This window comes from Hyla sarda, chromosome 6 (assembly GCF_029499605.1).
Source record: "Hyla sarda isolate aHylSar1 chromosome 6, aHylSar1.hap1, whole genome shotgun sequence".
NCBI classification, from domain to species: Eukaryota; Metazoa; Chordata; class Amphibia; order Anura; family Hylidae; genus Hyla; species Hyla sarda.
This window is the reverse complement of record NC_079194.1, coordinates 91,933,754-91,961,191: the sequence shown is the minus strand read 5'-3', so window position 1 is coordinate 91,961,191 and position 27,438 is coordinate 91,933,754. Positions and strand designations below refer to the sequence as shown.

General features: G+C 43.5%; 1 protein-coding gene across 9 annotated transcripts in view; it reads right to left on the bottom strand.

Moving 5' to 3' along the window:
* Positions 1-27,438, bottom strand: part of FLNB (filamin B) — a 243,111-nt gene that overhangs the window by 22,247 nt on the left and 193,426 nt on the right. For 6 of the 9 annotated variants that reach the window (XM_056524444.1, XM_056524451.1, XM_056524450.1 and 3 more), the window contains exons 27-35: positions 26,211-26,367; positions 23,506-23,695; positions 8,619-8,866; positions 8,312-8,383; positions 7,346-7,448; positions 7,115-7,255; positions 2,673-2,801; positions 2,050-2,223; positions 229-414 (exon numbers count right to left, since the gene is read on the bottom strand). In XM_056524444.1, the coding sequence (XP_056380419.1) occupies positions 229-414; positions 2,050-2,223; positions 2,673-2,801; positions 7,115-7,255; positions 7,346-7,448; positions 8,312-8,383; positions 8,619-8,866; positions 23,506-23,695; positions 26,211-26,367 (1,400 nt within the window). The remainder of the gene's footprint in view (positions 1-228; positions 415-2,049; positions 2,224-2,672; positions 2,802-7,114; positions 7,256-7,345; positions 7,449-8,311; positions 8,384-8,618; positions 8,867-23,505; positions 23,696-26,210; positions 26,368-27,438) is intronic. The other 3 variants (XM_056524445.1, XM_056524446.1, XM_056524447.1) reach the window with 3 other exon arrangements.

Below are 27,438 nucleotides of genomic sequence, written 5' to 3'. Positions count from 1 at the left end.
AAAACCTGAATGCATCAGATTACTGATACTGACCATCAAAGAAGGATGTAGCCAAGAAAAACACATGGATCTTATCATCTCCAGTAAATATGGCTGCATAACTCACAGAATAAATTTCATGTTACACGACTGCATACATTTAATTAAAACCAAAAGGGAATACATCCCAAAGAATGTATAATCTAATAACCAAATCCTTATAATATTGTACATATATTCTGTGCTTACCAATGTGGTTATTGGGAAGTCTCTTCAGGAGGCAAGGCTCATCGTGACCAGATGGGGCCTTAATGCTGGCAGTCAGTAGGCTGAGATCGGTCTCATTGATATCCAGCAAGAAATCAGCTGTGGACCCCAGTTTGACTTGGGAACGTCTCCTGCTGTCATCTGAAGGCAGAACAGATGACATCACGTCTGAGGAACCGCACGCGGCAGAAAGGACATTAAGCACATTACACGGCAGTCATGTACATTCGTTGCACAATAACTAGCAATACATGTTCTAAGCTTCTGCTGCCCAGAAACAGTCCCTGGGATTAACGGACAACAAACGATTCCTTCTGGGTTCTGGGAATTATTTACATATTTCTAATGTAATTGATGGTTTAAGATTTCCATAATTCTATAATTAACTGTGCAAAGGAAAATATAACATGAGTTTCTGACTTAAATGAAAGCTAAATTTAGAATGTTATGGTAACATAAAAAAAGATAAGTTCAAGGGGTTGTCTGAGTTAATAGAAGGATTGCAGAGTGGCTGCCAAGACCAACCCGAGGACCTGGCATGCCCACATGTGCGCTGATTGCTATGGACCCTTCTATCTATACAGGAGTTGTTCATTGTGGGCAATTCTTTAAAGTGTACCTGTAACCAATCAAGAAAACAAGCGGGCAGAAGCACAAGGCAGTGCACTTCACTCTCCAGCTTGCAGCCATCTCCGTCCATTGGCCACATTATAAGTCTATCTGGCTGAGGTGCTGGATGGAGATAGCTGCAGGCTGGGGAGTGAAGGGACAATGGCAGGTACACTTTACAAGGTATGATTAATATCAGTGTAACACAAATGACAGTAGTGTTTGAATCTCTACAACATGCCAAAAGGTTTTTGTTATATAATGGCAGGGATATAATGGCAGTTTCCTCCAATGTTTTATGCCAGATGATTTTGATGGTGTGTACATGTGTCCATACAGCAGCCATCAAACAGACCATGCACAAACTATACACATAAGGGAAAATCTGTCAACCTTCGTGCAAAGGAACAGTGGAGCAGTTGCCCATAGCAACCAATCGGCTAACAGATTTCATTTTTTTACAATGACAGCTGAAATCTAATTGGTTGCTATGGGCAACTTCTCCACTGTTCCTTTGCACAAAGTTTGATAACCAACCCCCAGCTCCTCATTAATCAAAAATGGCCCTGTTGCCCATGGCAACAAAGCTTTTTTTTTTCTTTAACAGTTCTGTAAAAATAGAATATGCACTGTGATTGGTATCTATGGGCAACAAGATCAATTCTTATGTTACATAATTTTGAGAAATAAGGCCCATGATCCTCTTTGTACACAATGGGGCTATAAATGCTGTTGTATGGAGATACATGTGTTCTACTGTATAACACACAATAGCCCCATACAACAGGGGAGATATTATTGTATAGTCTTAAAGGCAGGCCCGTTGCTACAGGACAGGCAAACCATGTCTATTTTGCTTGGGGCCCCCTAATTCCTTCAAACGGCTCTGCTTAAAGGGGTACTCCGGTGGAATTTTTTTTTTTTAAATCAACTGGTGCCAGGAAGTTAAACAGATTTGTAAATTACTTCTATTAAAAAATCTTTACCTTTCCAGTACTTTTTAGCAGCTGTTTGCTACAGAGGAAATTCTTTTTGAATTTATTTTTTGTCTTGTCCACAATGCTCTCTGCTGACACCTGATGCCCATATCAGGAACTGTCCAGAGCAGCAGAAAATCCTCATAGCAAACCTATGCTGCTCTGGACAGTTTTCTACAAACATTTTTATTTTTACAATAGTAATATAATACTTTACCAGTGATTTTAGCAATAAATGGGCTTCCGGCAATGTGAGTCTCATTGTATTTGACCAGGATGCTGTAATCTCCAGGTAAGGTGGGCAGGTAGGTAACACTGCAGGTACCATCCTTATTATCAATGCAGCTTATTTCAGCTTTTGAGGGGCCTTCAATTGCCAGGTCAAGACCACCTAAACCAGATTAGAAACATATCAATCTAATCCTTAAAAGACCAAGAAAAGCATAGAACAACAAGAACATAAGGGGTCTTTACATGAGTTTGGGTAAGTTCACACGTGCGTATTTTCTGCTGCAGATTTGCTGTAGCAGGTTTTGCTAGTCATTAAAGTCAATGGGCTGCAATTAGTTCTCAGCTAGAATGAGGCTCCTATCCCGGTATGATATGCCACATTACAGACTTGCAGGGGACTCACATGAGGGGGCGGGTCGGTATTTATTTAGCTCAATTACATTTGTAGTTGACATATAAGTAACATGTGCACCAAGTTATGCTTGAACATACATATACAACCATACGTTAAGTATATATATATATATATATATATATATATATATATATATACACACACACATTCTAAATAAATAGACAGAGGACAGATTACACTGTGGAAAGCCGTACCTTCCCCTGCATCCTCCGTAACAATGGTGAACGTGGCTGGCTTGTTTGCTACGCCATAGCTGAGCCCTGGTCCATACGCCGAGACGCTTCCAGTGTTGGGATAGTTAACATAAAACTGTAAGGGGCTCTCTAAAATTAAAAAAACAATAGAACAAGAGTTATAAAAAGGATAAAACCTATAAAGGATAAAAGATATATTATAAAGTAATAGAATAGTTTTGCATCATAAAATTGTTGCCATTTCACTTTTTTTAACACTAGGTGGCAGCAATACTATTTTTTGCAATGAAATTGGGTATTTGAGTGAACGCAGGTAGGGCAAGGCAATGCCTTCCATAGAGGCATATTGATTTTTTTTAATCATAATTCATAGATCCTTGGGTATGCTGTGCCATGAAAAATAATAATAAATAATAATGCATGCAAACAAAACTACATTATACTATAAATTTAGTAATGTTCTATATCAGAAGAGTACGTCTGTATAGAAACAAGCCAACCGGCACCAGAAAGCCTTCGAAATAATTAGAAGAATGTCCAACGCCCGCGCTGCGGGGGACCAGGTGTGTCGGCAAGAGTGGAGGTGCTACCGAGGTGAAAAGTTATATGTAGTGTACAGGTAATAGACAAAATAACGTTGCACTCACCACAAGAAACCGCATGGAGGTTTTCAAAATCCAGGTTTAATTGTGAATACGAAGTGCTATACAGTCAAAGCAGGTTGGAGGGAAGGGAGGGGAGCAGACATCAGCTTAATCAAGCAGTTTCACTGCGAAATGATTCGTTGCACTCAGCCAGCTCCAGGGAGCTGATGTCTGCTCCCCTCCCTTCCCTCCAACCTGCTTTGACTGTATAGCACTTCGTATTCACAATTAAACCTGGATTTTGAAAACCTCCATACGGTGTCTTGGGATGAGTGTAACGTTATTTTGTCTATTCCCTGTATACTATATCAGAGGAGTAACTTGAGGCTTTTGGGCCCAAAGGCAAAACCGGTACTAGGGCCTCCCCGAAACAGGCGTCATTTATAACACTGGTATCTATTCATGTGGCACCTGGAGCCCCATTGACCGATGAGGCTTGTGTCATTGCTACCTTTGCCCCTCTATATTATTGCTCTAGGTAGGTTTCCATATACAAGCAATCATGAATTATAATTTGTAAAGGTTTAGCTGCAGGAATTTATTGAATTTTGATGCAGCAGATTGATCCTACAAGAAAATGAGGATTGTTCCAGAATATTTTTTTATTTGTAAAAGTATGGCTGAACTAACCGCTCTATGAAACTCTCCAAAATGTTCAGTATACAGTACTCTACACTGGTACTGGGATGTATTTGCCATTAGGGATCTATGGGCCTGTGTCTAGGGCCTGTTGAGGGGGAGTACTAATTTTTGCTATTGCCCTCCTTAAGGTAAATAAAAAATATTTCTAATATACTTTGTTTAAAAAAAAATGAAGTTTTCTATGTTTTATTTGTGCTTAAAAACACTCAAGAGCACATATTTCCCCCATCTCATACACAGACTTTGGACCGAAGCCCAAACACAGGAAGTGCAGCCTGGAGTGCTGAGGGGGGGGGTTGTTCAGCCTCATCCAATCATAGCTCCTCTCACACTTAACTGCCATATGCTGTTGGTTGGACCCCCCCCCCCTCAGCACTCCAAGCTGCTCTTCCTGTGTTTGGTCTTCGGTCCAAATTCTGTGTATGAGATGGGGGAAGTATGTGCTTGAGCTTTTTTAAGAACAAATAAAACATAGAAAACTTCATTTTTTTAAACAAAGTATATTAGAAATATTTTTGCATATTTGTGATATACATTGATTAAAAATGTGTATATTTTTTGTCCCTGCAGCCATTGCCTGTGCGTCTCTGTGAGGAGACCAAATACAGGAAGTGTGGTTAGAGTGGCGGGGCTCTGTCCACTGAGGACAGGCGGGGCTCTGTCCACTGAGGACAGGCGGGGCTCTGTCCACTGAGGACAGGCGGGGCTCTGTCCACTGAGGACAGGCGGGGCTCTTGACAAGCCAGGAGCCTGCACAGAGCCCTGCTTATCATGCCCTTGTCGTGTCCCTGTACAGAACATGGTTCTGTACAGTTTCTAAAGTCCCCTCAGGTAGAGTCCCTCAGGTCCACAGGGCTCTCCTGGAGGGTCCCCCTAGGTCACTATTATGGTATTCTATTGTATATTAATTATGTACATTTATTATAGGTATTGTATAGTGAATATAAGCTATGTACAAAGGTTATTAGGATGTTTAGACTGTATTGGACCTTCTTAAGGTCATGTGATATGTCATGTGATATGTGATCACCTGATACCCAGATTTCCAGAATCACAGGTAATCCCAGGCAACCAGCTACCAATGGGCTTTAGTCCAGCCCCCTTATATATAAGGGGCTCTAATCTCCACACAAGCTCTCAATTCCTGCTCTCTTCCTGGACTGTAAAGCAAGGACCAGTCCTGTACAAGTTCAGTCCAGTACAGCTAGGCCAAAGCCTAGAAATCTGCAGCCATATCTGATCTGAAAGTCTCATCTATGTCTACAAGTCAAGTCTCTACTGTCCCTACCAAAGTCATAACAGTAGCACACTGGCCTGTATCATCATTATTACCACTACAAGTCCAAGCAAGCCTCAGAGGTTCCCTGCGTCCCGGTCCACTCTGTGGAAATTGGCTATCTGTAAGAAATGTTATACTGCCTTATTCAGTAAAGTTCCATTTGCATCAGAACCTGTTTTGGACTCTCATTCAATATATGCCGTTTTGGGTTGGTTGTCGGCAGTGCCCTTCACCATCCAACCACATCCTGGCGTCACGAACATTAGGGGTTAACAACATCTTTTCCCAGGGATTAATCCCATCTGGCTCCACCTACACCACTACACCCTGTGGTCCCGCCATACATCGGTGGTACACCACACCCTCACTTACTGTATTTGGACTACTCATAGAGACACACAGGCAATAGCTGCAGGGACAGCATTTTTTCAACAATATATTCATTTTTTAACCAATGTATATTACAAAAAAAAAAAAAATTATAATATATGTATATATATATATATATATATATATATATATATATATATATATATATATAATGGCATTATCAATAGGATATAAAAAGTTTTTGCTAATAACAGGAACACTTTGAGTTAAAACATTTTTTATAAAACAAATACATTTGATGTAGGTGCCACTACCATGTTGTAGCCTGGAGAAAAATAAAAATCCCCATTTGGTTGAATCCATATGGGTCAGTACACACATACAGTATCCTGTGCATATTTGATGTGCAGGATTTGAAGCTGCAGGTTTGATGCTGTGTTCAGTCTTAGTTTACACTAAGCATAAATTCTGCAGCTTCAAATCCTGCACATCAAATATGCGCAATACAATATCTGTACATGTGAATATACCCTAAGGCAGCACAAGCCATAAATATGGCTCTGACTACACACACTAGAGGAGATGAAAAACTGGATAGTTCTTAGAAAGTGTTAACTTAGAATAGGCAATCTAAGATTGCACCGGTATTTTAAAGGGGTACTTCCCCCCTAGACATCTTATCCGCGGAAGAAGCCAACCCCTAGCGAAACGTTGGGTGCTGAGGGCCCACTGCTTTACATCCATTGTCCACTTGGTAATTTATTGTTCTTATTTTTGCTCTTCTATTTGTATGTATTGAGCTTGCTGCTAAGTTATTGTACACCTGTACTTTCTTGTTAGACACAATGATAATGTCTGTTATTTACCTTATGTGAGCCCTCACTATGGTTCCAGTCCCTGGATCTGTTTCTTTTCCCATGTTTATGGGTTTGTATGTCTATGTGATATTTAACACCATTTAATAAAGTTTGTTTATTTTAAATCCTATTAAACCGCTTTCTCTCCTTGTTGTATTCATATCTTACCCTACATGGGATTTGTTACCTGCATATAGGGGGCTATCCTTTTGTTGTTAATCTTATCCCCCATACAAAGGATAGGGGATAAAATGTGTGATCACGGGGGTCTCGCCGCTGGGGACCCCTGTGATCTCGGCTGCAGCACCCCAGACATCCGGTGCACGGAGCGATGACTGGCGATGCAGGGCAGAGGCTCGTGACATCACGGTCATGCCCCACTCGGCGCTGCACCCGACGCTCTAAACAAACGCCGGGTTCAGCAGGGAGATTGCGGGGTCCCCAGTGGCGAGACCCCCGCGATCAGACATCTTATCCCCTATCCTTTGGATAGGGGATAAGATGTCTAGGGATGGAGTACCCCTTTAGCTGTGACACTGGTTGTTTTTTACTGACCGCTTGGCATAAACAAAGTGGAATTTGTGCGTAATTCACTTACCACTTTTAAACGGGTCACAAAATCTTTTCAACAGCCTATTACATTATTGTATTGTATTTCCTATACCAGAGCTGTCTAGCCTTGGTGTATACCTGGAATATGGGTTCCATTACACTTAATATGTAACTCGTGGAGTCCAGTCTCTGTTGGTACATAACGCACGGACACTGTGCCATCCTTATTGTCAACAATATCCGCAGGCGCGGTCTTCCCTGAGGGCATGATGACTTCGCCTAGAACAGCAGAAACAAAAGGGATATGTTTAGAGGACGATGTGTCCAGGCTTCTATTTAACGTACAGACAATTCCCTGTTTACACTCACCTGTTATCTCTCCAGTTCTTATGGCAAATGGGATGACTAAATCGAACGGCTTGAATCCCATACCGTTCATGGAGCCAACAGGGGCGTAGGCGGATTCTGACACCTGGAAATGAGAGTGTGGCATGAACACTAGAAAACTGTGCCCATTAACAGAGTTGACGGTTCTGCAAAGTGACTTTTTTTCTTGCCTTCTGGCATTCTACACATCAGTGTTTCCCGACCAGGGTGCCTCCAGCTGTTACAAAACTACAACTCCCAGCATGCACGGACAGCCAAAGGCTGTCCGGGCATGCTGGGAGTTGTAGTTTTGCAACAGCTTGAGGCACCCTGGTCGGGAAACACTGCTATACATCAATAAGGAGGCTCAGGATGAGCAGCTCCGCAACTTGCTCTTGCCCCAGCAATATCCATCCAAACTGTCAATTTGCAAAATCGCCTACACAGATTTGTACCGGTGATAAACGGAAGCTATGGATTGCAAAATATAGATCAAAAAAACTTGAAACAGGTAAAATCTGCAAAAGAAAATCATTTAGACCTATTTCAGCAAGCAGTGAGGAAAATGATATAACAGTAACGTGGTGACGCCATCGACTCGGGAGTTTAGTAATCATGATTTTCGGTAACATAAAATGCAAAAAAACTAAAACATAAAACACAAAGTGAATGAAATGAAAAAGTGAAATGCATCGTGCAAAAAGGAAGAACAAGTCTTTATGAATCAAAAGAGGCTTCTTTTTGGGTCAATAATAATGATAAAAAAAGGTGATTGGCTGTGATTGTTCTTAAGCTTGAAAAGGCAAAACATGTCACGATGCAATAATAAGGAAAACAAGGAAATGATCAACATGGCCGAGAGTGGCTCAAGCAGTCCCAAGAAGCGGCAATATCAATTTCTGTCATGGAACAAACATGGAAGGAGAGTGGATTGGTTATATGGAGATGAACATATATATGTATATATACCAAAGGTTCATAGCCTGGGGGACAAGCACTAACAGTCTGCTGCTGAGCCACTACTGGGACTTCATCTGTAGCCTGGTGTGGTGGAACAAAAATGTCAAATACACTATTACCAAACAACAAGCAAAACAGTCATCAAAAGTCACCATATCCAGGATCAGACAAAAGGAACACTGAGAAAAATATGGTACAAGTATTCCGTACATTTTGTGACCATTTTTTGGCATGCCTGTACTGGGCATGAAGGTACCTGAAGCATAATTTCTCCACCCCTTATATACTTTATAAATATCATACTTCAGTCCCTTACCATAACAGTGAAGGGGCTGTTGGGGATGTCCACGCCACCAAAGCGGACATGTATAACATAGGGCCCGGTTTTAGCAGTGGTGTAAAAGATGTCGTAGGTTCCGTCCTCATTCTCAATGACATCTGCTTCTGATTCTAGACCATCTGGATCTAGTATGCTACAAGTCACCTTTCCTTTTCCAGCAGTTGTGGCATCAACCACAAAACCAACCTCTTCACCAGTCTTCACAGCCGGTTGGATTCCTGGTCCTGGAGATACAGAAAGGCATTGTAACTACATTTCACTGTGTATAGTAAGACATAAAAGCTGCTGTGTTTTAAGTACAACTCCTAATTTGGACCATCTGAACAGGTCTGTGTGGTACAGTTCATGAACTAGCGTGTTTGGGACGCTCGCAACATATTTGGACTTAGCACTGCTATAAGCCGATCTATAAACCACAGAAGAATAAAGATGCGGCACTCACCACTGTATGCTGGCATGCTATATTCCAATTTCACACCTTACAGCAGGGGTACATGCAGGTGTGTTCACAGGTTAGCAAGAGACAGTTATTTTTATAAGGAAGCGCGTCTAGCACGAAACAATTGACGCTTGCTACAGTATCCTGTGAATGCCCAGGCATGTACCCCTGCTGTAAGTTGTAGAACTGGCATAAAGCGTGCCAGCATACAGAGGTGAGTGCCGCATCTTCGTTCTTCCAGGTTTATGTAAATACATTTCACTAACTGCATTTCTCAAACTTACTTTAGGACATTACTGGATGTTTTGAACAAAAACTAATAAAAGGGTCTGCACTTTTTATAACATCTAACATATCTACTGCTCTAAACCGAAGCCGGTACAGGAACCTATTCATATACCAGGTAAGCGTTAATATCATGCTAGTACAATTAAAGTCCTACATGTCAATTACATTGTAGGCACCCCAAACTACTGTGTTTGGTCATGGTTTTATCTTCGTTGACTGCTCTTGGAAAAGGAGTATTATCAAGAAAGTAGACATAATGGATATTCGGACAGTGGATTTAAAATTGCTTTCATAGTAAAGCCTAAAAACACTTGTATTTATCTCTGATTGCTGAAGTTACGGTAAAAGGCTTAAGAAAACAGGGTTAGGACCTTTTAGACTTTGTACACTGGGATAACACAGACTTGTTGTTCCCCTCAGTTGGCGTCTGTTATTTAACTAATTTCTCAGGAAATCTCATGTAGAGATGGGAAATGAAAACTTCAGAGACACAATATGTCAGGTTGTGTTTTCTCAGCCCAAACCTTAGAGGAATGCAGAACAAGGAGACCGCAAGGAAAGGGACAGGTACAGCTCAAATAACCTCATATTACGTGGGATACAAGGGATTTCATATTAACAAAAAAAAGCGAGCGGGTGGTGAAAACAGAACAGGACTACAAGATAGAATTGCAGAATTGCACTCCATTAAAATTCAACAAAAGAAAAGAATTTTGAAGTGAAGGAAACCCGATTCACTGCACTCAGTTAACATCCCCTTTTCCAGGTAGGGTAATGGTTTCAGTTACAGAAGGGATAAGAAGCTTTTCATCTCCCCCCCAAAAAATAAAAAAAAAATAAAAAATCATCACATAATATTGTCTATTTATGCCAAGGTTTTTCTGCATTTTCTAATGTAGTTTTCACCCAGGTAACATATTTGTGCAGAAAAGTTATGTTCAGTTTAAAACACTACTGAACAAACCCGCCATGTCCAGGATGGGGCTATAAAAGGGTACAATCCTATGTTGAAGCTATTGCATGTGTCCCAAATCTCCCTCACATGTAATGGCCAATGGAAGCACTTTTTTTCCAGTTTTACTGGAAAAATTATCCAGGCACTGGTCACCGCATGGGGTGTCACTGCAGAGGAGTTCATATTTGTATACTCTTTATGTTACAGTGAAGAAAGAGTAAAGTGTGAGCATAGAATCTCTTGCTGTAAAGCTTCCCTTTAAACTAATATTGCCACAGCACCAGACCTATTATTATTAAAGGGGTATTCCAGGAAAAAACTTTTTTTTTATATATATATATCAACTGGATCCAGAAAGTTAAACAGATTTGTAAATTACTTCTATACATTTTTTTCGAATCCTTTCAGTACTTATGAGCTGCTGAATTTGAGTTGTTATTTTCTGTCTAAGTGCTCTCTGATGACACGTGTCTCGGGAACCGCCCAGTTTAGAAGCAAATCCCCATAGCAAACCTCTTCTACTCTGTGCAGTTCCCGAGACAAGCAGAGATGTCAGCAGAGAGCACTGTTGCCAGACAGAAAACAACAACTCAACTTCAGCAGCTGATAATTATTGAAAGGATTAAGATTTTTTTTATAGAAGTAATTTACAAATGTGTTTAACTTTCTGGAGCCAGTTTGTGGTCTATATACCATATATACTCGAGTATAAGCCGAACCGAATATAAGCAGAGGCCCCTAATTTCACCCCAAAAACCCAGGGGGAAGAAAAAAAAAAAAAAAAAAAAAAAAAAAAGTTATTGACTCGAGTATAAGCCTAGGGTGGGAAATACATAATCCCCCCATGTCATCATCCAGACCCCCGTCATTAACACCCTCATCATCATCCTGTCATCATCCCCCCTGTCATAATCCCACACCACCCCCTTCATCATCACCGCTTGACAATGTCTGATTTAACAGTGGTCTTCAACCTGCGGACCTCCAGATGTTCCAAAACTACAACTCCCAGCATGCCCGGACAGCCATCGGCTGTCCGGGCATGCTAGGAGTTGTAGTTTTGAAACATCTGGAGGTCCGCAGGTCGAAGACCACTGCCCGGGCCTTCATCATCCAGCCCCCCATCCCCCCCTTTAGTTTTGTACTCGCCTCCGCTCGGCGGGACGTTCGGGTGAGCTGGTCCGGGCCATCTGGTGGGGAGGGATAGTCGTTCCGGGCTGTACATCTTCACTGGGGGGCCTCATCTCCGTGCTTCGCGCCCGGCTCCGGAATAATGACGTTGCCTTGACGACGCACTGGGACGCAATGTCCCTGTGCGTCGTCGTCAAGGCAACGTCATCATTCCGGGCCCGAAGCGTGGAGAAGAGGCCCCCCCCCCCCCGGTGAAGATGGACAGCCCAGATGGCCCTGACCAGCTCACCCGAACGTCCTGCCGAGCGGAGGCGAGTACAAAACTAAAGGGGGGAAGTTTTTTCCTGGAATACCCATTTAATGTCCATGGGTCAGATGGCAGCTGCACGGAGCTGTGCCTATATAGTATGCAACAAACACTGAACAATAATAAACTAGTGGATTCAATTATATCCAGTAAATCTCTGTTCTCAGTAGCATCAGGACTTCAGTTTTTAATGGAAGCCATTACACTGCGGAAGATCTTCTCTCCTAATTATCTAAACGTTCACCGACAGACCCCACTGAATTTAATGGGATATAGGGGGGGGGGGTTACAATATTTCTCAAGGCAAGAAAATTGTGGTAGACCTGGCTACACTTGTCTTTAATAATACTAAAACATAACAGAAGTTCCAATGTGAGTGACCAGAGCCTATAATTTCTGTTAACCCCCAAGCGGTTTCTTTGTCAACCTGAATTTGATATACTTGCAAAGCTGTTTTCTCAAAAGGTGACAATATAATGGTGCAGGTGTTATGCTAATAGCTTCACATTACTAAATTGTCATTTATTCATGTTATACCAGTTTTACAGGTCATATATTGATCATTTCTGGCAGTACAGGTTACTCATGTAGGAGTGCAGAGGATATATATTAAGAATTCGAATTAAAGGGTCTGTTTATTAATAGATTTGTCGAATTCCCCCTGATGAAGAAAGGGAGAAACATGCATTGGGGTAAGTCAGTGTTTCCCAACCAGGGTGCCTCCACTTGTTGCAAAACTACAACTCCCAGCATGCCCGGACAGCCAAAGGCTGTCCAGGCATGCTGGAAGTTGTAGTTTTTAAACAACTGGAAGCATCCTGGTTGGGAAACACTGGGGTAAGCACTGGTTTCGTGGTTTTATCCCTGCAGTTTGTACTTTCATCCTCACTGAGATTTTTTTACCGACATTTAATAGACTGTACCATGCATACCAATAATACAGTATATACCTTGCAGTGACCTGTATACCTACAGATGAATGCACTGGGTTTTTCATCTACATGTTTTATGTTTCTTAATATTTGTGGTTTGATAAAATGAATTTCTACTTGTTGACATTTGGCTCTGTGTGTATATTTCTAGCAGTTTAAAGGGAAACTGCTATCAGGTTTTACCATAAATAACATGTGGCAATGCATTATATAAAAGTAAAATCTTCCTTGCCACGCCTGGGAGACATTCCTGCCGGCTGCGATGGTGAAGATATAAAAGTTTGAAAAGGTGTCCCCCGCCGGCCCATAAATAGTCCCCTGGACAGGGAGCCATCCTCTTCTAGTCCTGTCTGCTCCGGCTGTAGACACGTCCACTCAGCGTGATTGACAGCCAGAGACACCGCTCTGCTCTCTAAGGCTGCGTTCACACGGCCGTCTAGACCCGTCCCGTTCTCCCACCAAAAATAAAAATCGACAAATGGACAATAACGGATGCAAATGGATGTTATCCGTTTGTATCCGTTATTGTTCAGTTAATAAACTGGTAAAAAAAAATGGATCAAAAAACAGTTGACATTAAAGGCTCATCCATTTTCCATAGACTTCAATGTAAAATTTACTGTATCTGTTTTTTCTCCCGTTTTTTGAAGGAAGAAAAAATACTGCAAGTGCCTTTTTTCTGCCATCAAAAAAACTGAAATGAGTGCAGACGGGTACAAATGGATGTAAACGGATAGTAAAAAAATTCCATTGACATGAATGGGATTTTTTTTAAACCGTTTTTAATCCGTTTACAGCCTGCAAGAACGGAACCAAAACGGGATAAAAAAAAAAAACGGGGACAGACGGCCGTGTGAACGCACCCTAAGCTAACAGAGCGATGACACAGGAAGTGCCCAGGATTTCAATCATGTTGAGTGGGCATGATTACAGCAGGCAGGACAAGAAGAGGATGGCTCCCCACCAAGGACATGACTTACAGGCCATTGGGGAACACCTTTCAAACATCATATCTTCACCATGTACTACAGTACATACTACATTTGTCCTGTAATGGGCAACAATAACTTCCTAAATCAGCAGTTTGCTGGGGGCCGCAGAAGGTAGTTCCGTACAAATTAGCAAAAAGTGAATTTTTTTAAAAGAAAAGAACCTAAAAAGGGAATGTTTCACCTAGTGTTCTCTCTCTACTGGTGTCACCTTTCAATGTATAGAAGAAAGGCATTACTGGGAAATGATCAGTACCAAACAGGAAGTCTCAGCTCTGTTTTAGGCCTAGTGGCCAGAATGGAATTTGTTAGATTTCAGGATTATAAAATAGATAGATAGTAAAAAGAAAATTTAGGAAAAAACCATCACCAAAAATGTTTTCAATATATGGTTAATGTAAAAAACTTTTTTTAAAACAATAAAACAATACTGTGGGTCATTTTCTGATGACACAATCCCTTTAAAGTGTCCCTGTGAGTTAAAAATAAAAGAAACTCTTGACATGAAACACACAAACATATGAAAAGTTTTGATAGGTCGGGGTCTGAACTAACAAGGATAAGTGCATGACTGTGCGCTTCACTTCCGGACTCCTTACAATCTTCATCAAGTTGCAATAGACTGGTTTGATTATAGGTCACATACTTCTTCTTGCTCGTTTTAATGATTGGTTGGGGTCTGAAAACGAGACCCTGACTGATCAAAATGTCTGTGTGATAAGTCATAACATTTGTTATTGTATAGAGGGGGGGGGGTATACTTTTCTCGAATCTGGTCTCTTATAGGCTCATATATGGGAGAATATATAGTGGTTATATAGTGTGTTCACAGTTGGATGTACAAAATTGTAGGATACAGTATGAGTAAAAAAAAGGATATATTTATTGACACACAATGTATATGGCATTTGCCTGCAAGGCCCTTGACACAGTGGCAATAGATAAATGATAAAATATATACTAAAATCCACTAAAGTATATATATTATCATATAACATATATATGATAAAAAAAACTTGTATAAAACATATATGGACGTCCGTATTATGCAATCTTAGAGTTTTATGCAGCCTTTGTGATTAAACTGTGTGCAAATGGTATGCACATATGCTGTATGTAGTCATGTATGAAGTCCGTGATTCATGCAATCTGTATTGCTCAGAGAGACTTAACCCCTTAAGGAGCAGGGCTTTTTCCGTTTTTGCACTTTCATTTTTTCCTCCTTACCTTTAAAAAAAACATAACTCTTTCTACACAGTACATTTTTTGCTAAAAATGACATCTCTTTATTCTGTAGGTCCATACAATTAAAATGATACCCTACTTATATAGGTTTCATTTTGTCGTACTTCTGAAAAAAATCATAACTACATGCAGGAAAATGTATACGTTTAAAATTGTCATCTTCTGACCCCTATAACTTTTTTATTTTTCCGTGTACGGGGTGGTATGAGGGCTCATTTTTGCACCGTGGTCTGTATTGATCTGTAGTGATTTTTGTATTGACCGGACTTTTAACTTTTTATGAATTTTTTTTATTATATAAAAAGTGACCAAAAATACGCTATTTTGGATTTTTTTAGCGCGTACGCCATTGGCCGTGCAGTTTAATTAATGATATATTTTTATAATTTGGACATTTCCACACACGATGATACCACATAGATTTATTTTTATTTACACTTTAATTTTTTTATGGAAAAGGGGGGTGATTCAAACTTATTATTAGAGAAGGGGTTAAATGATCTTTATTAATTATTTTTTTCCCTTTTGCAATGTTATAGCCCTCATAGGGGGCTATAATACTGCACTAACTGATCTTTTACATCGATCTTTGTTATCTCTTCGGATAACATTGATCGATGATTCTGCCACTTGACTGCTCATGCCTGGATCTCAGGCACTGAGCAGTCATTTGGCGATCAGACACCAGGAGGCAGGTAAAGGGACCCTCCTCATGTCCTACAGCTATTCGGGATGCCACCATTTCACCGCGGCGGTCTCAAAGAGCCCACTGAGCTAGCCAGGGGTAATTAATTTCACTTTAGAAGCATCTAAAGGATTAATAGCGTACGGCACTGCAATCAGTGCCACGCGCTATTAGCCACGGGTCCCGGCAACAACGGCCGGGCCCGAACCGCTATGACGTGGAGCCACGCCCCCTACTTCATAGAAAGGGAGCCGACTCAGGGCGTACAGGTACGCCCTCGGTCTTTAAGAGGTTAATGTTCTTGCAGTCAGGGCCAGCGTTAGGGCGTGGCAATCCGGGCAATTGCCCAGGGCCCCCATCCCCCGGGGGGCCCCTGCGGACTGCTCAGTGGCGGATCCGGGGGGGGGGGGAGGAATCCGCCACTGAGCAGCCCACAGTGGGATCAATCACATTCGGGACATCCCTGTGTCCCGAAAGAACTTTTCCGGTTACCTTTCTGTGGCTCTATGTTAACTTTAAAAACGCAGGGGCTGCCGGGAGGTAGCACACGCAGGGATGTCACTGACATCCCATGCGTGCGCCCATAGTAACGGAGGAGAGGAGCAGAGGAGCCTATAGGCCATAGCAGTAGATTGTGACCCCTGACTGGAGGAGCAGTGGACGGAGCACTGAAGTGGGGCAATACACAGACATACAGCCTCCAGCCATACACTGTATATGGCTGAAGGCTGTATGTCTGTGGGGGAACTATACTGCACCTAATGTGGGGGAACTACAACCTAATGTGGGAAACTATACGGCACCTAATGTGGGGGGGGGGAACTATATTGCACCTAATGTGTGGGGGGAAACTATACTGCACCTAATGTGGGAGGGAAATATACTGCCAAACTAATGTGGGGGGGGGGGGGGGAACTATTCTGCCAACCTAATGTGGGGGGACTATACTGCCATCCTAATGTGCGGGGGGAACTATACTGCCAACCTAATGTGGGGGGGGGAACTATACTCCCAACCTAATGTGGGGGAACTAAACTGACCAACCTAATGTGGGGGGACCAATACTGCCATCCTATTGCGGTGGAACTATACTGCCTACATAATGTGGGGGAACTACAACCTAATGTGGGGGGGGGGGGGGGAGAATATACTGCCAACCTAATGTGGGGGAACTATACAAAAATATAAAATTGTACTATTCTGATCCCTTTAACTCTTATTTTTCTGTATATGGGGATGTATGAGGGTCATTTTTTGCGCTGTGATTTGTAGTTTTTATCGGTACCATTTTTGTTTCGAAGGGACTTGCTTTTTAGATACTTTTTTATGGTATTTGAAGTGACCAAAAATGTGCAAATATGGTTAGTGCACTATTTTGACTTTTTGGGCCCCATTTTTTATTTTGTCCAGGGCCATGCTAAGCCTATAACTGGCCCTGCTTGCATTAGTTACTATGTAACTGTGAAAATGTACATAAAATGATTGTTACAGGACCGTGCAGCTCACCCGTTCTGCAGAGGTCCCCTGGAGCTCTCACTACTTACCAGCTGTGGCTTCCTAACGGGACGCCTGGTCGCCACTCCAGGAATCATAAGTCTCTCGGAGCAATACAGATTGCATAAATCATGGACTTCAAACATTGGACTACATACAGCATATGTGCATACCATTTGCACACAGTTTAATCACAAAGGCTGCATAAAATTCTAAGATTGCATAACATGGACTTCCATATAAGTTTTTTTTTATCATATATATTTGTGGTCAGGACTTTGAACCGTGCATGGGCTTACCTGTTATCTCCTGCCAAGGCCACCTGCAAGAAACTAGATTACCAAGACCTAAACCCAAAACTCTGCTTATAACATAGAACAGCGGTTGAGGTGTGCCTGAAAACCGCGTCGAGGGTCAGCCTATAGAGGGCATTCCCTTATGTATGATGATGAAGAAAAGGGTGAGGAGGGTGGGTTTCGCCAACCCAGCATACGCCCAGAGGGAGGGGCCGATGGATGTTAAATAGCCAAAGCCCCTCCCACAAATTCAGCCTGATAGGCTTCCCACTTGTGGTCAGGACTTTGAACCGTGCATGGGCTTACCTGTTATCTCCTGCCAAGGCCACCTGCAAGAAACTAGATTACCAAGACCTAAACCCAAAACTCTGCTTATAACATAGAACAGCGGTTGAGGTGTGCCTGAAAACCGCGTCGAGGGTCAGCCTATAGAGGGCAAAAATACACCACCAGTTAGGGTAATTAAGTATCATTTATTTATAGTGCCAAAAATTGAAATGCCTCTGCCATTTCCCTTGAGGGATCTGGGACATAAGTGGTATATGCATCAGACCGCCACCTCCCCAACTTCTGGATGACCTGTACAGGCACTTTGTGCCTGGAGGCCGCCGATGCTGCTCCTATGCGGAATGAGTGACCTGAGAACTCTCTGGGGTTGTGTCCTAAATTACCAAGCAGCGTGCGGACATGCGATGTGAAAAGAGAAGTGGTAAGAGCACCTCCACCGAAAGGCAACAGTGGCGACTCCGGAGGCTTATCATGGAGGAACTCAACCAGTTGTGCCAACACTGCCACCGGGCACCAGTTATTGCCTGAAGGAAAATACTTAACCACCGCCCCCCACCTACAAGTTTTTGTGACAGACAGTGAAACTTCGAACCAAGAACCCTGCCACCTTAAATGAGCCTTCCGTGGATGTGTCGCTCCCCGCCTGACACATGAAAATTCACCCGGCCGGAGGAAGCCATAGAAGGCTAGATAAATGGCAGATTTGATTATCAGACTGCGCTCGAAGCCAAACGGGTTATTGGCTAATGCGTCAGACATGGCTCGGAACAGCTCGCCGCTGATCGGTTTCCTGAGAGTTGGCGCTGTGGCGCTACGAGCCACCACCCCTCTGAGCGCAGCCTTGACAGCCTGAGATGATAAGATAGATAGCCTGTCTGGGTGGGATAAAGAAATGAAATGCTGAATGCCCGAAAGGTAAGATTTGATAGTGCTATGAGACGGGTGCAGCGAAGAGTGGCAGAAACCGATGAAAGATAGAATGATAGTGGTGTCGTAAGAAAAGGGGATGCTATGCTGCGTCAGATATGCCCTGAAGGTGTCGTGTGCTGCATGATAGGCCTTCCTGGTATTGGGGGCTAAGGCGTCCGACATTAACTCCCAGGCCACCTGTGTGTAATGATTCAGTCCAAGATTAATTGTGCCAGGCAAGGGGGTTGTGTTCCTACTGCGTCTGCTTGCGGAGCCACCTGTGAAAAGAGATGGAAATTAGCCCTGGACAGAGCATCTGCGGCCGTGTTGTCTACCCCCGGTATGTGTCTGGCTACAAAATTGAAGTTGTGTTGTAAGGACACCCAGACTAGTCTGCGCATGAATGACATGACAGTAGCATGCCCGGAACTGCCCTTGTTGACTATGGCAACTGTCGCCTGATTGTCACACTGAAACTCCACCGTCTGCCCTGACCACTTGTCGCCCCATGTCACTGCAGCTGCTACAATGGGGAAAACCTCAAAAAGTGCCGAAGTGCTGCTGAAGCCTGCCAGAGCCATTACCTGCTTGGACCATTGGCCCGCCATCCACCTGCTGCCCCACACTGCACCATAACCGATGGAAGATGACGCATCGGTGCAGATCTTGGGGGACAACTCGGAGGCTGGCGGGACAAACATAGCCGTCCCATTCCATTGTGCCATGAACCTATCCCACATGTTCAGGTCAGCCAGGGCTTGGCAATCTAACCAAACCCTACTGTGTTGATGAGGGACACCATGCAGCAAAGACAATATTCTGGATACAAACGCTCTGCCCTGCGGGATTGCTCGCATAGCAAATGCCAGCATTCCCAGCAAGCTCTGCAACTCGCCCTTGGTCGTGACTTGGGAGACCGTGTACTTGTGGATAGTGTCTCTGATACGGTTGAGTTTGTCAGTGGGCAAGCTGACTTGCATTGCGACTGAATCTAGGATTACTCCCAGAAAGGTGAGACACTTAGTTGGGCCGACCGTTTCCTTGGGAGACACTGGCACCCCAATATCAGTGAACAGTTTCAGCAATCTGACCAACTGGTCCGGCTCTTCCCTCGGGCGACTGAGCAGAAGAAAGTCATCCAAGTAATGGATGACCTGGCTGCATCCAGAGACATTAACCAGCAGCCAGTGCAATGCCTGGGCCAGTTGGTCAAACAGCCACGGGCTGCTCTTGCATCCGAAAGTCAACTTGGAAGCAAAGTAATATGCCCCTTGCCATTTGAGCCCAAACCATTGCCACTGGTCCCTGTGCAATGGCAGCAACTTGAAGGCGTCAGTGATATCCGCCTTCGCCATCCAAGTCCCTGGGCCGAGCGCCAAGATGACCTGAATAGCCTGGTCTATGGAAGAATAATGCATGCTAAACTCCTCGGATGGAATGAGAGAGTTGATACTGGGAATATGTGACCCATGAGGAGCCGACAAGTCAAATATCAGTCTCTTTTTCCCATTGAACTTGCCTGTTACCACCCCTACCGGACTGACCCTCCAAGACCTGAATGGAGAAACTAACAAGGGGCCAATCATATATCCTTTCATTAGCTCAGCATTTATTAATTCAGTGACAACAGCGGGATCGTTTACGGCAGACAGCAGAATGTCGCATTCAAATGTGGCCTGCGGCAGTATGACCATGCCGGCGTGGAAGCCTCTATCAAAACTATTGATCAACCATTGGACCCAATCTGGGTCCGGGTGATCCGCGAGCAGAGCGGCCAGGACTGGGGTACGTACCCCGCCTAGTCATGCTGGCCCTTTCTGCCTACATGCAGAGCCCGGATGTGCCCTGAAGCAGTAGAAGCAGACGTGTAATAACCTGCAATTGCTGAAGTTGCACGAAGACATGTTATAGTTGTTATAAATTTGTGAGTCTCCGAGATAGTGTACTGGACGGCCCAATTTATCTACGGAAGGTGCGGACCTGCTGAAACTGTCCGTGGAAGTGGACGGTCTGGTGGCGCCCTGCTCGCCCTGTTGAGCCAGCCCTACACACCACGCCGTAGTATGCGTGATTGATTGACAGGCGGCACGTGCGGGGAATTTGAGATTTGCGAAGTTGCTGCGGAACATCTGTGAATCTTCGATGCTCCAGTCCGTGAGGTACCCATCTTGGCTGAAGGCCGTCGCTGCCATGGCTGAGAAACTTCTATGATAATCGTAGAAATGGGTACCATCGTATTTGTATGCGTATTCAGTAACCCTCAGCAAATACAGGTTGAGCTCCTCTCTGCGCTCCGGCCTGGCTGAGCATATCACCTCCCTGCATTTGCTGAAGGCAATCACAAACTCGTGGATGTTTAGCTTCCGTTTCAGCCTGGTGTCCTTACTCTTAAGGACAACAGATAAGTCAGCGCATGCTACTGTTCTAGTGTCCTCAATGTCGAATGCAGATAGCAACAGGGCCGCCAAATTGATGTCCTTCCCTTACAGTATGTCCTCAGAGAAACCAGCCTGCCCAACATGGAAGTCATCATTGCATGCAGTTCCGAGAGGGTGGACTGGCCCGAGGTCCCCTCCTGACTGTCGCCAGCCCACTGATCCGCCATGAGGAGTTTGTATAACTCTGCTTTCGGGCGGTTGCTGGAAATGGAATTGCCCTCTTGCGCAACTCCTGCATCAACTTGGGGATCGTCCAAGCCCTGTAAGCTGCAGAGGAGGGCGTCCCTCGCACGGAGCTTCTAGCTGATGTATCAGGGATGGACGTCGGGTCCTCTATGTCTGACACGTGAGACATGACCTGTCCGGGCCGTAACGGGTGCCGGGGAAAACGGTAATCGTGAGTCACCAGATATGAGAAACGTGTACCCCTCTTGCTGAGTACTGACTGACCTTACCACCACTGTAACACAACAGTAAGACGTCTGAAACGAACAGCAATCGACTGTAACCCTGCAAACAACCGAATACATACTTAATGTTAGCTTACAGCTGCAGACTGCCTGTGCAATGTGGCCGAACCCAAGAGTGCTGACCGTAGTGCCAGTGCGACCCAGAGTACCACCTGAATAGTTTGAAACGAGGCCTGACCGTGTGTCTGACCGAGAATGTGTGCATGACGCGTATAGTCATGAATAATTAAACCGTGAACACCTCCTGACTGCGAGTCAAGATTACAGTGTGCACCGTTTCTAACTAACTAGCGATGGCTCTGAAGACGTGTCAGCAACCACCGCAGGCGAGTGGTCACCCTTGAAGAAGAGTCAAGATCGCAGTGACCACTACCTGTGTAAACGAAATGCTCTGTATGCGTGACAGTAGCAATGACGCCTTGAACCCTATCTGACATGTCGAGTCAGATATACAGTGATTCAGGGCCTATGTGTAACAGCAGTAGTGCGTAACATTAACTAATGTAACAGGAGTATCAAGCATTTGACTGAAATGACGTGAACTAGCGTCTGCTAGCGAAAGTGATGACCACCGTGAAACGTGAATAAATAACATGAACAAACGCCGTACGGTTGGTACTGACCGTAGCCAAGTTTGCAATGACCTGGAACATAACGACCACCTAACTGTATACAGCCCACCTAATCTGCAAGAGAAACTAACAGTGTACTAACCATATGGTTTACGCGCCACCTACCACCTCTGATCCATACATGCTGGCACCCCCTAACCCCCCCCCCCCCCTATGCCTGAAACTACCCCAACCCCACTAATTACTTGCCTACCCCAAGCCTCTGCCCCGGTACCCCGATATGCATGACCACCCCCCCCCCTAAACCGAAGCCACCGTAACATGGATTATAGTATTATTGACTTACAAGCTGCCCCTTGTTTGCGACAGTGCATGTGTCAGGACTGTGGCCTGACACCGGTGCACCATGAGACAGCCCCTTATTACTGCATGGTACCAATACACTCTGTAAGCCTAACACATTTCCTCACACACATTTTTATTTTATTATTTTTTTTTTTCAGCGCCACCTGCTGGCCATCCGTGGAGCTATACCGCCGGCTCACTGGCATACTGTGACTCCGCCCGTTCAGAGCCCCGTGTTACACGTGAGACGCCAGCACAGGGAGACCCACGTGGGTCGCGTCTCCCCGCGCTTGCCATGCCGCCAGCTGCCGCTGGATCCAGAGGCCGTGTTCACTGCGGCCAGCCCGGGCACGCGCTGTACCGACGGACCGCCGCCTACATAACACGCTGGGTGCCGGAGCCTGCCCGCCAAACGAGGGGAGCAATAACAACAGACCAGGGCCCCAGTAAAAGAAACCTGCCGGTCACCCGGCACTTACCTGCACCACCACACACCTGACCCAGCGTACGCAACGAAAGAACCCCCGCAATTTCGCCAACCCAGCATACGCCCAGAGGGAGGGGCCGATGGATGTTAAATAGCCAAAGCCCCTCCCACAAATTCAGCCTGATAGGCTTCCCACATGTTTATATGATAATACATATACGGTACTTTATTGGATTTTAGTATATATTTTATCATTTATCTATTTGCACTGCTTCAAGGGCCCTGCAGGCAAATGCCATATACATTGTGTATCAATAAATATATCCTTTTTTTTTTACTTATACTGTATCCTACAATTTTGTACATCCAACTGAGAAGACACTATATAACCACTTTATATGCTCCCATATATGGGCTTATAAGAGACCAGATTTGAGGAAAGTTTCCCCCTTTTTCTATACAATTGCTTCCCAGGTCACACAGGATGCGCGACTTTATATACTAGTACTCATGTGGCATTTTTATATTTTCCACTTGCTCTTGTGGTTTGAGCTACCTCTCTTTCATATTTTTCATAACATTTGTTAAATGACAGTGACATTTTTAACATCTCCTTTAAGTACAAGGATATTCAGTTATAGTTAGGATAATACCTGCAGCTGTACATTTGCTGGCATCTCCAGATGGCATTGCCCTAATTCTGTATGGAGAATAAGGTATGTCATCTCCACCATATTTTACGGCAACCAGATAGCGTCCAGTTTTATCAGGAAGATAGGATACGGCATAGGTTCCATCCTTGTTGTCCAGAACTTGAGCCTTCTTTGGTTTACCTTCCTGGTCCTAGCAGTAACAAAGAAGGGTAAAAAAAAACTTAAAGTACAAACCTTCCAAAGCCAAATAACATCCATATGACAGTATCACGAGCAGCTAAAGAAACACAATCCAAATCACAATATTGTTAAACTAAAATAAACATCAATGAAAATTACGGCTCCCTTGGAAGCCAAAGAGCGATCATCTTCAGTTACAAGAACATGTTTTGAGGATTTGCCCAGAGTGTATTCTTTGTCCATCTACATGGATTTCTGAGAATATCCCCAAGGCTGTAAGTTTTCCTTTAATTCCTAAACAAACAGCCATGTTTCTCATTACACATGATTTACACTTTGTAACTAGCCAGGGGGAATAGCCTTAAATCCCCAGCATCCTGCAATGGCTGACACTCCGAACTAGCGGAAACATACAGCTATCTCCAGTGCTTGTTCTTTATACGGTGGTGACAAAAAGTGTTCATACATCTAAAAGGAAATAATAGAAGGTACGATTTTCTACAAGCAGTCAAACTACAGACAGAATTCCTTTAATCCACCAGAGGCACAAGTGTGAGGCTGAAATAAAATAGATTCAATATCCTGGATATTTAAATCAAACTGCTGAAGAACTTCCTGTGTTATTGGGCATTCTAGATACAAAAAACTGCCTCAAAAGTAAAAAAATCCCAAGTTCCCTAGTTGTTCCCTTAATGTAAAATGTTTCTTCTGTGTTATTTGGAGCCTTTACTACCTAGAGGACACTTCATATTTTGGCACAAGATATTCATGTAGGAATATTCACCCATGTGAGTGCACTGTGGGCGGGCATAATGGAGCAGAGAGGAAAGAGGCAGGGAAGCTCTGTATGCCGGTACACTGACGACATCCATTGCACAAAGAAGGACATTACCATGTAAGCAATCTGCTGAACGGCGGCACCAATTGGAGTAAATTATATCTCATTTTAATCCGGTTCACCCGCACTATAACCCAATGTATTGGGTTTGATGCGGGTGAACCAGCTGTCAAGCTCTGGATCTGAAAAACTGAACTCCAAAAACAATACGGATATATGAGTCTTTTTTCATTTTTGTACATGTAGTGGCCCAGTACAGGAGTTGCACCACTTGCTGCCCTGTCAGGCAGACTCCATTCAGTGAACCCATGGCCCCTCTTTTGCCTGTATCCCCTAAATAGTAAACTACCATCTGTATTATCCAATGTAATGTATATAACTTAACATATAGCTTTAAATACTGTTGTCACGTGTTGCAACCAAGGAAGGTACCAGTGACCATGTGACCTATAGGGTGACCTATGGGATCCCTCCAGAGTCTCCGCCATATAAACCCTGGGTGGAGCTAGTTCAGTCTCTTCTCTACTGAGTGCAGCAAGGTCAAGTCCTGAGAGTGTGTGTCTGGTGTCCTAAGGAGGCCAAAGCCTACCACGCAGCCACGTTTCCACAAGTCCACTGCTCCACAGGTGAATGTCAAAACCTGGCAAGCTACAAATCGGGTTAAGCCTGTCTAGTCAGTCCCAGTCAAGTCAGTCAAGATTAATCTGTGTCAAGTCAGCGTGGCCCTGCATCAAATTGTCCAAGTCAACTACAAGTCCCTGCAAGCCTTGATGTCTCTGAAGTCACAGGTCACCTCCTTGAGCCTGGCTAAGCTGTTAAGACTGTTACACCTGTCTATCTCTGTAAAGTTGTTGTTGTTCCATAACCTAGCCTAACCGTGTCTAGCCCAGGATCCAGTGGTATACCTTTGGGTGGTGTAGAGGTTAAACCACAGCCTGGCGTCACAAACACAAGGGGTTAATGCCATCTGCCCCTTATTAGAATTTTTCAACAGAGAAAATAGAGATTATAATCACTATAGACATCATAAATGCAAGCATTAGAGAACGTCAAAGTTATATTTTGTGGACCTAAACATAGAACCTATGCCTGGATTGACCACACAGTATAACCTACTGTGGATTAAATGGGCTAAAAAAAAAAAAAAATTATTGACCAGGGTTTTTTGTAGGATGCTGTTTTTAGTCCCTTAGTAATAGGGTTTCATAAGCTGCAATTGCAAATGAGCCCATATACTAAGTCAATACTTATTGCATGTGTACAGGTCCTGTATTATAATATATAGAGCCGCTTGGTTCCACAGTATGGACTAGAGGTACCATATGTGCTGCTAAGTGGTGCCTCCATGAAGCATCCTATTCTTCCCAGACGAAATGCTTCTGCACAACTGGGGTCCTCAATAGGTCCTGAAGGACATTATCTGTGCCATGATCTCTAAAATCATTGTGAAGGATTAAATATAGTGTAGTTGACCAATTTCCTGAGAATAATTTATTATTGACTTTAGTTATTTTTCAACTTTAAGAATACAAGATAAATGGTCTAAATATGATCTTTACATGGAACATGGACATCCTGTTGGGACAATAAGACTTTTAAAGACAGCAAATCGAACTCCGTTTTCTGTATTAAAGTGCGGAAATATAACAAACATTTTAAAAATTGAAAATCCATAAAAATGACTTACAGTTATCTGAACAGAGAGATCTCCTAATCCAGCATCCTTAGCATTCACAGCAAAATCCACAGGAAGACTCGCAGGAACCCCCTGTGAGCTGAGACCCGGACCGTTGGCTGTCACTTTGCTGGGATCATATGTAGGAAGAACTTTCACTTTGAAAGGACTTTGAAAAAAAATAGAACAATTTAGGTCAGCTATGTTGGCCACTGTAAACCAGGAAAGATTATTTTACAACAGCTGGAGAAGAAGAAAAAAAGGAAAAAAAGAACAGATTTAGAGGTCCCCATTGGTTTCCCATTTTAATTATAAATTTGAAACTATAGTGTTAGGAGAATGGTTTTGGCTACTCAAATAATGACAGTTTGCAAAGGGGGTCTCCATTTTGGACACCAATAATTAGAAGAGTTCCAGGTGAGTAAATAGATTAAGAATAAGTAGATTAAAGAGACATAGAAGATATCTCCCTACTCTTTCTCCTATCGATCAAGCTGTGGGACACTTGAAGGTATACAATTTCCTTGAAGTGCCACCACAGGTTAAAACATCTAAAGGGGTACTCCACCCCTAGACATATTATCCCCTATTTAAAAGATAGTGGATAAGATGCCTGATCGTTGGGGATCCGGCCGCTGGAATCCACCATGATGTCCGACCCGCTCGACCACAGCCATCATGCCTCCTCTCAGACATGAATGGAGCGGGCGTGATGTCATGAACACGGTCATCTGAAACCAGCGTTCTGGACATTAATGTTCAGCGGCGGGACCCCCGCGATCAGACATCTTATCCCCTATCCTTTGGATAGGAAATAAGATGTCAAGGGGGTGGAGTACCCCTTTAAATCAATGAATTGTTTACGATGCAGGCCAGAACAGGTCCTTCAGAGAAAGACATGCTCTTAGTTGTCACTTCCCATCTAGAGAAGAGATGAGGTTCTTGAACATAAGACCCCCCCTCCATTAATTCAAAATTCACTTCAAAGGTAAACGACAATGGGTTTTTTAAATCTTAATAACCACTCTCCCTAAATAAATGTACATATAACAAAGAGCAAGGGTGTCATCTAATTTTACTGGGCCCCAAAGCCACAACTATGCCAACAACTATAATGTGCCATGTATAATACTATTGTCTCCTTAAGTGGCAGAGAAGCCCCTACTTTTCGAGACGGTAAGTTATACACTATTGCTAAACTTTGTTAGTCGCTCTAACTTCTTATTCACTAATGATTACT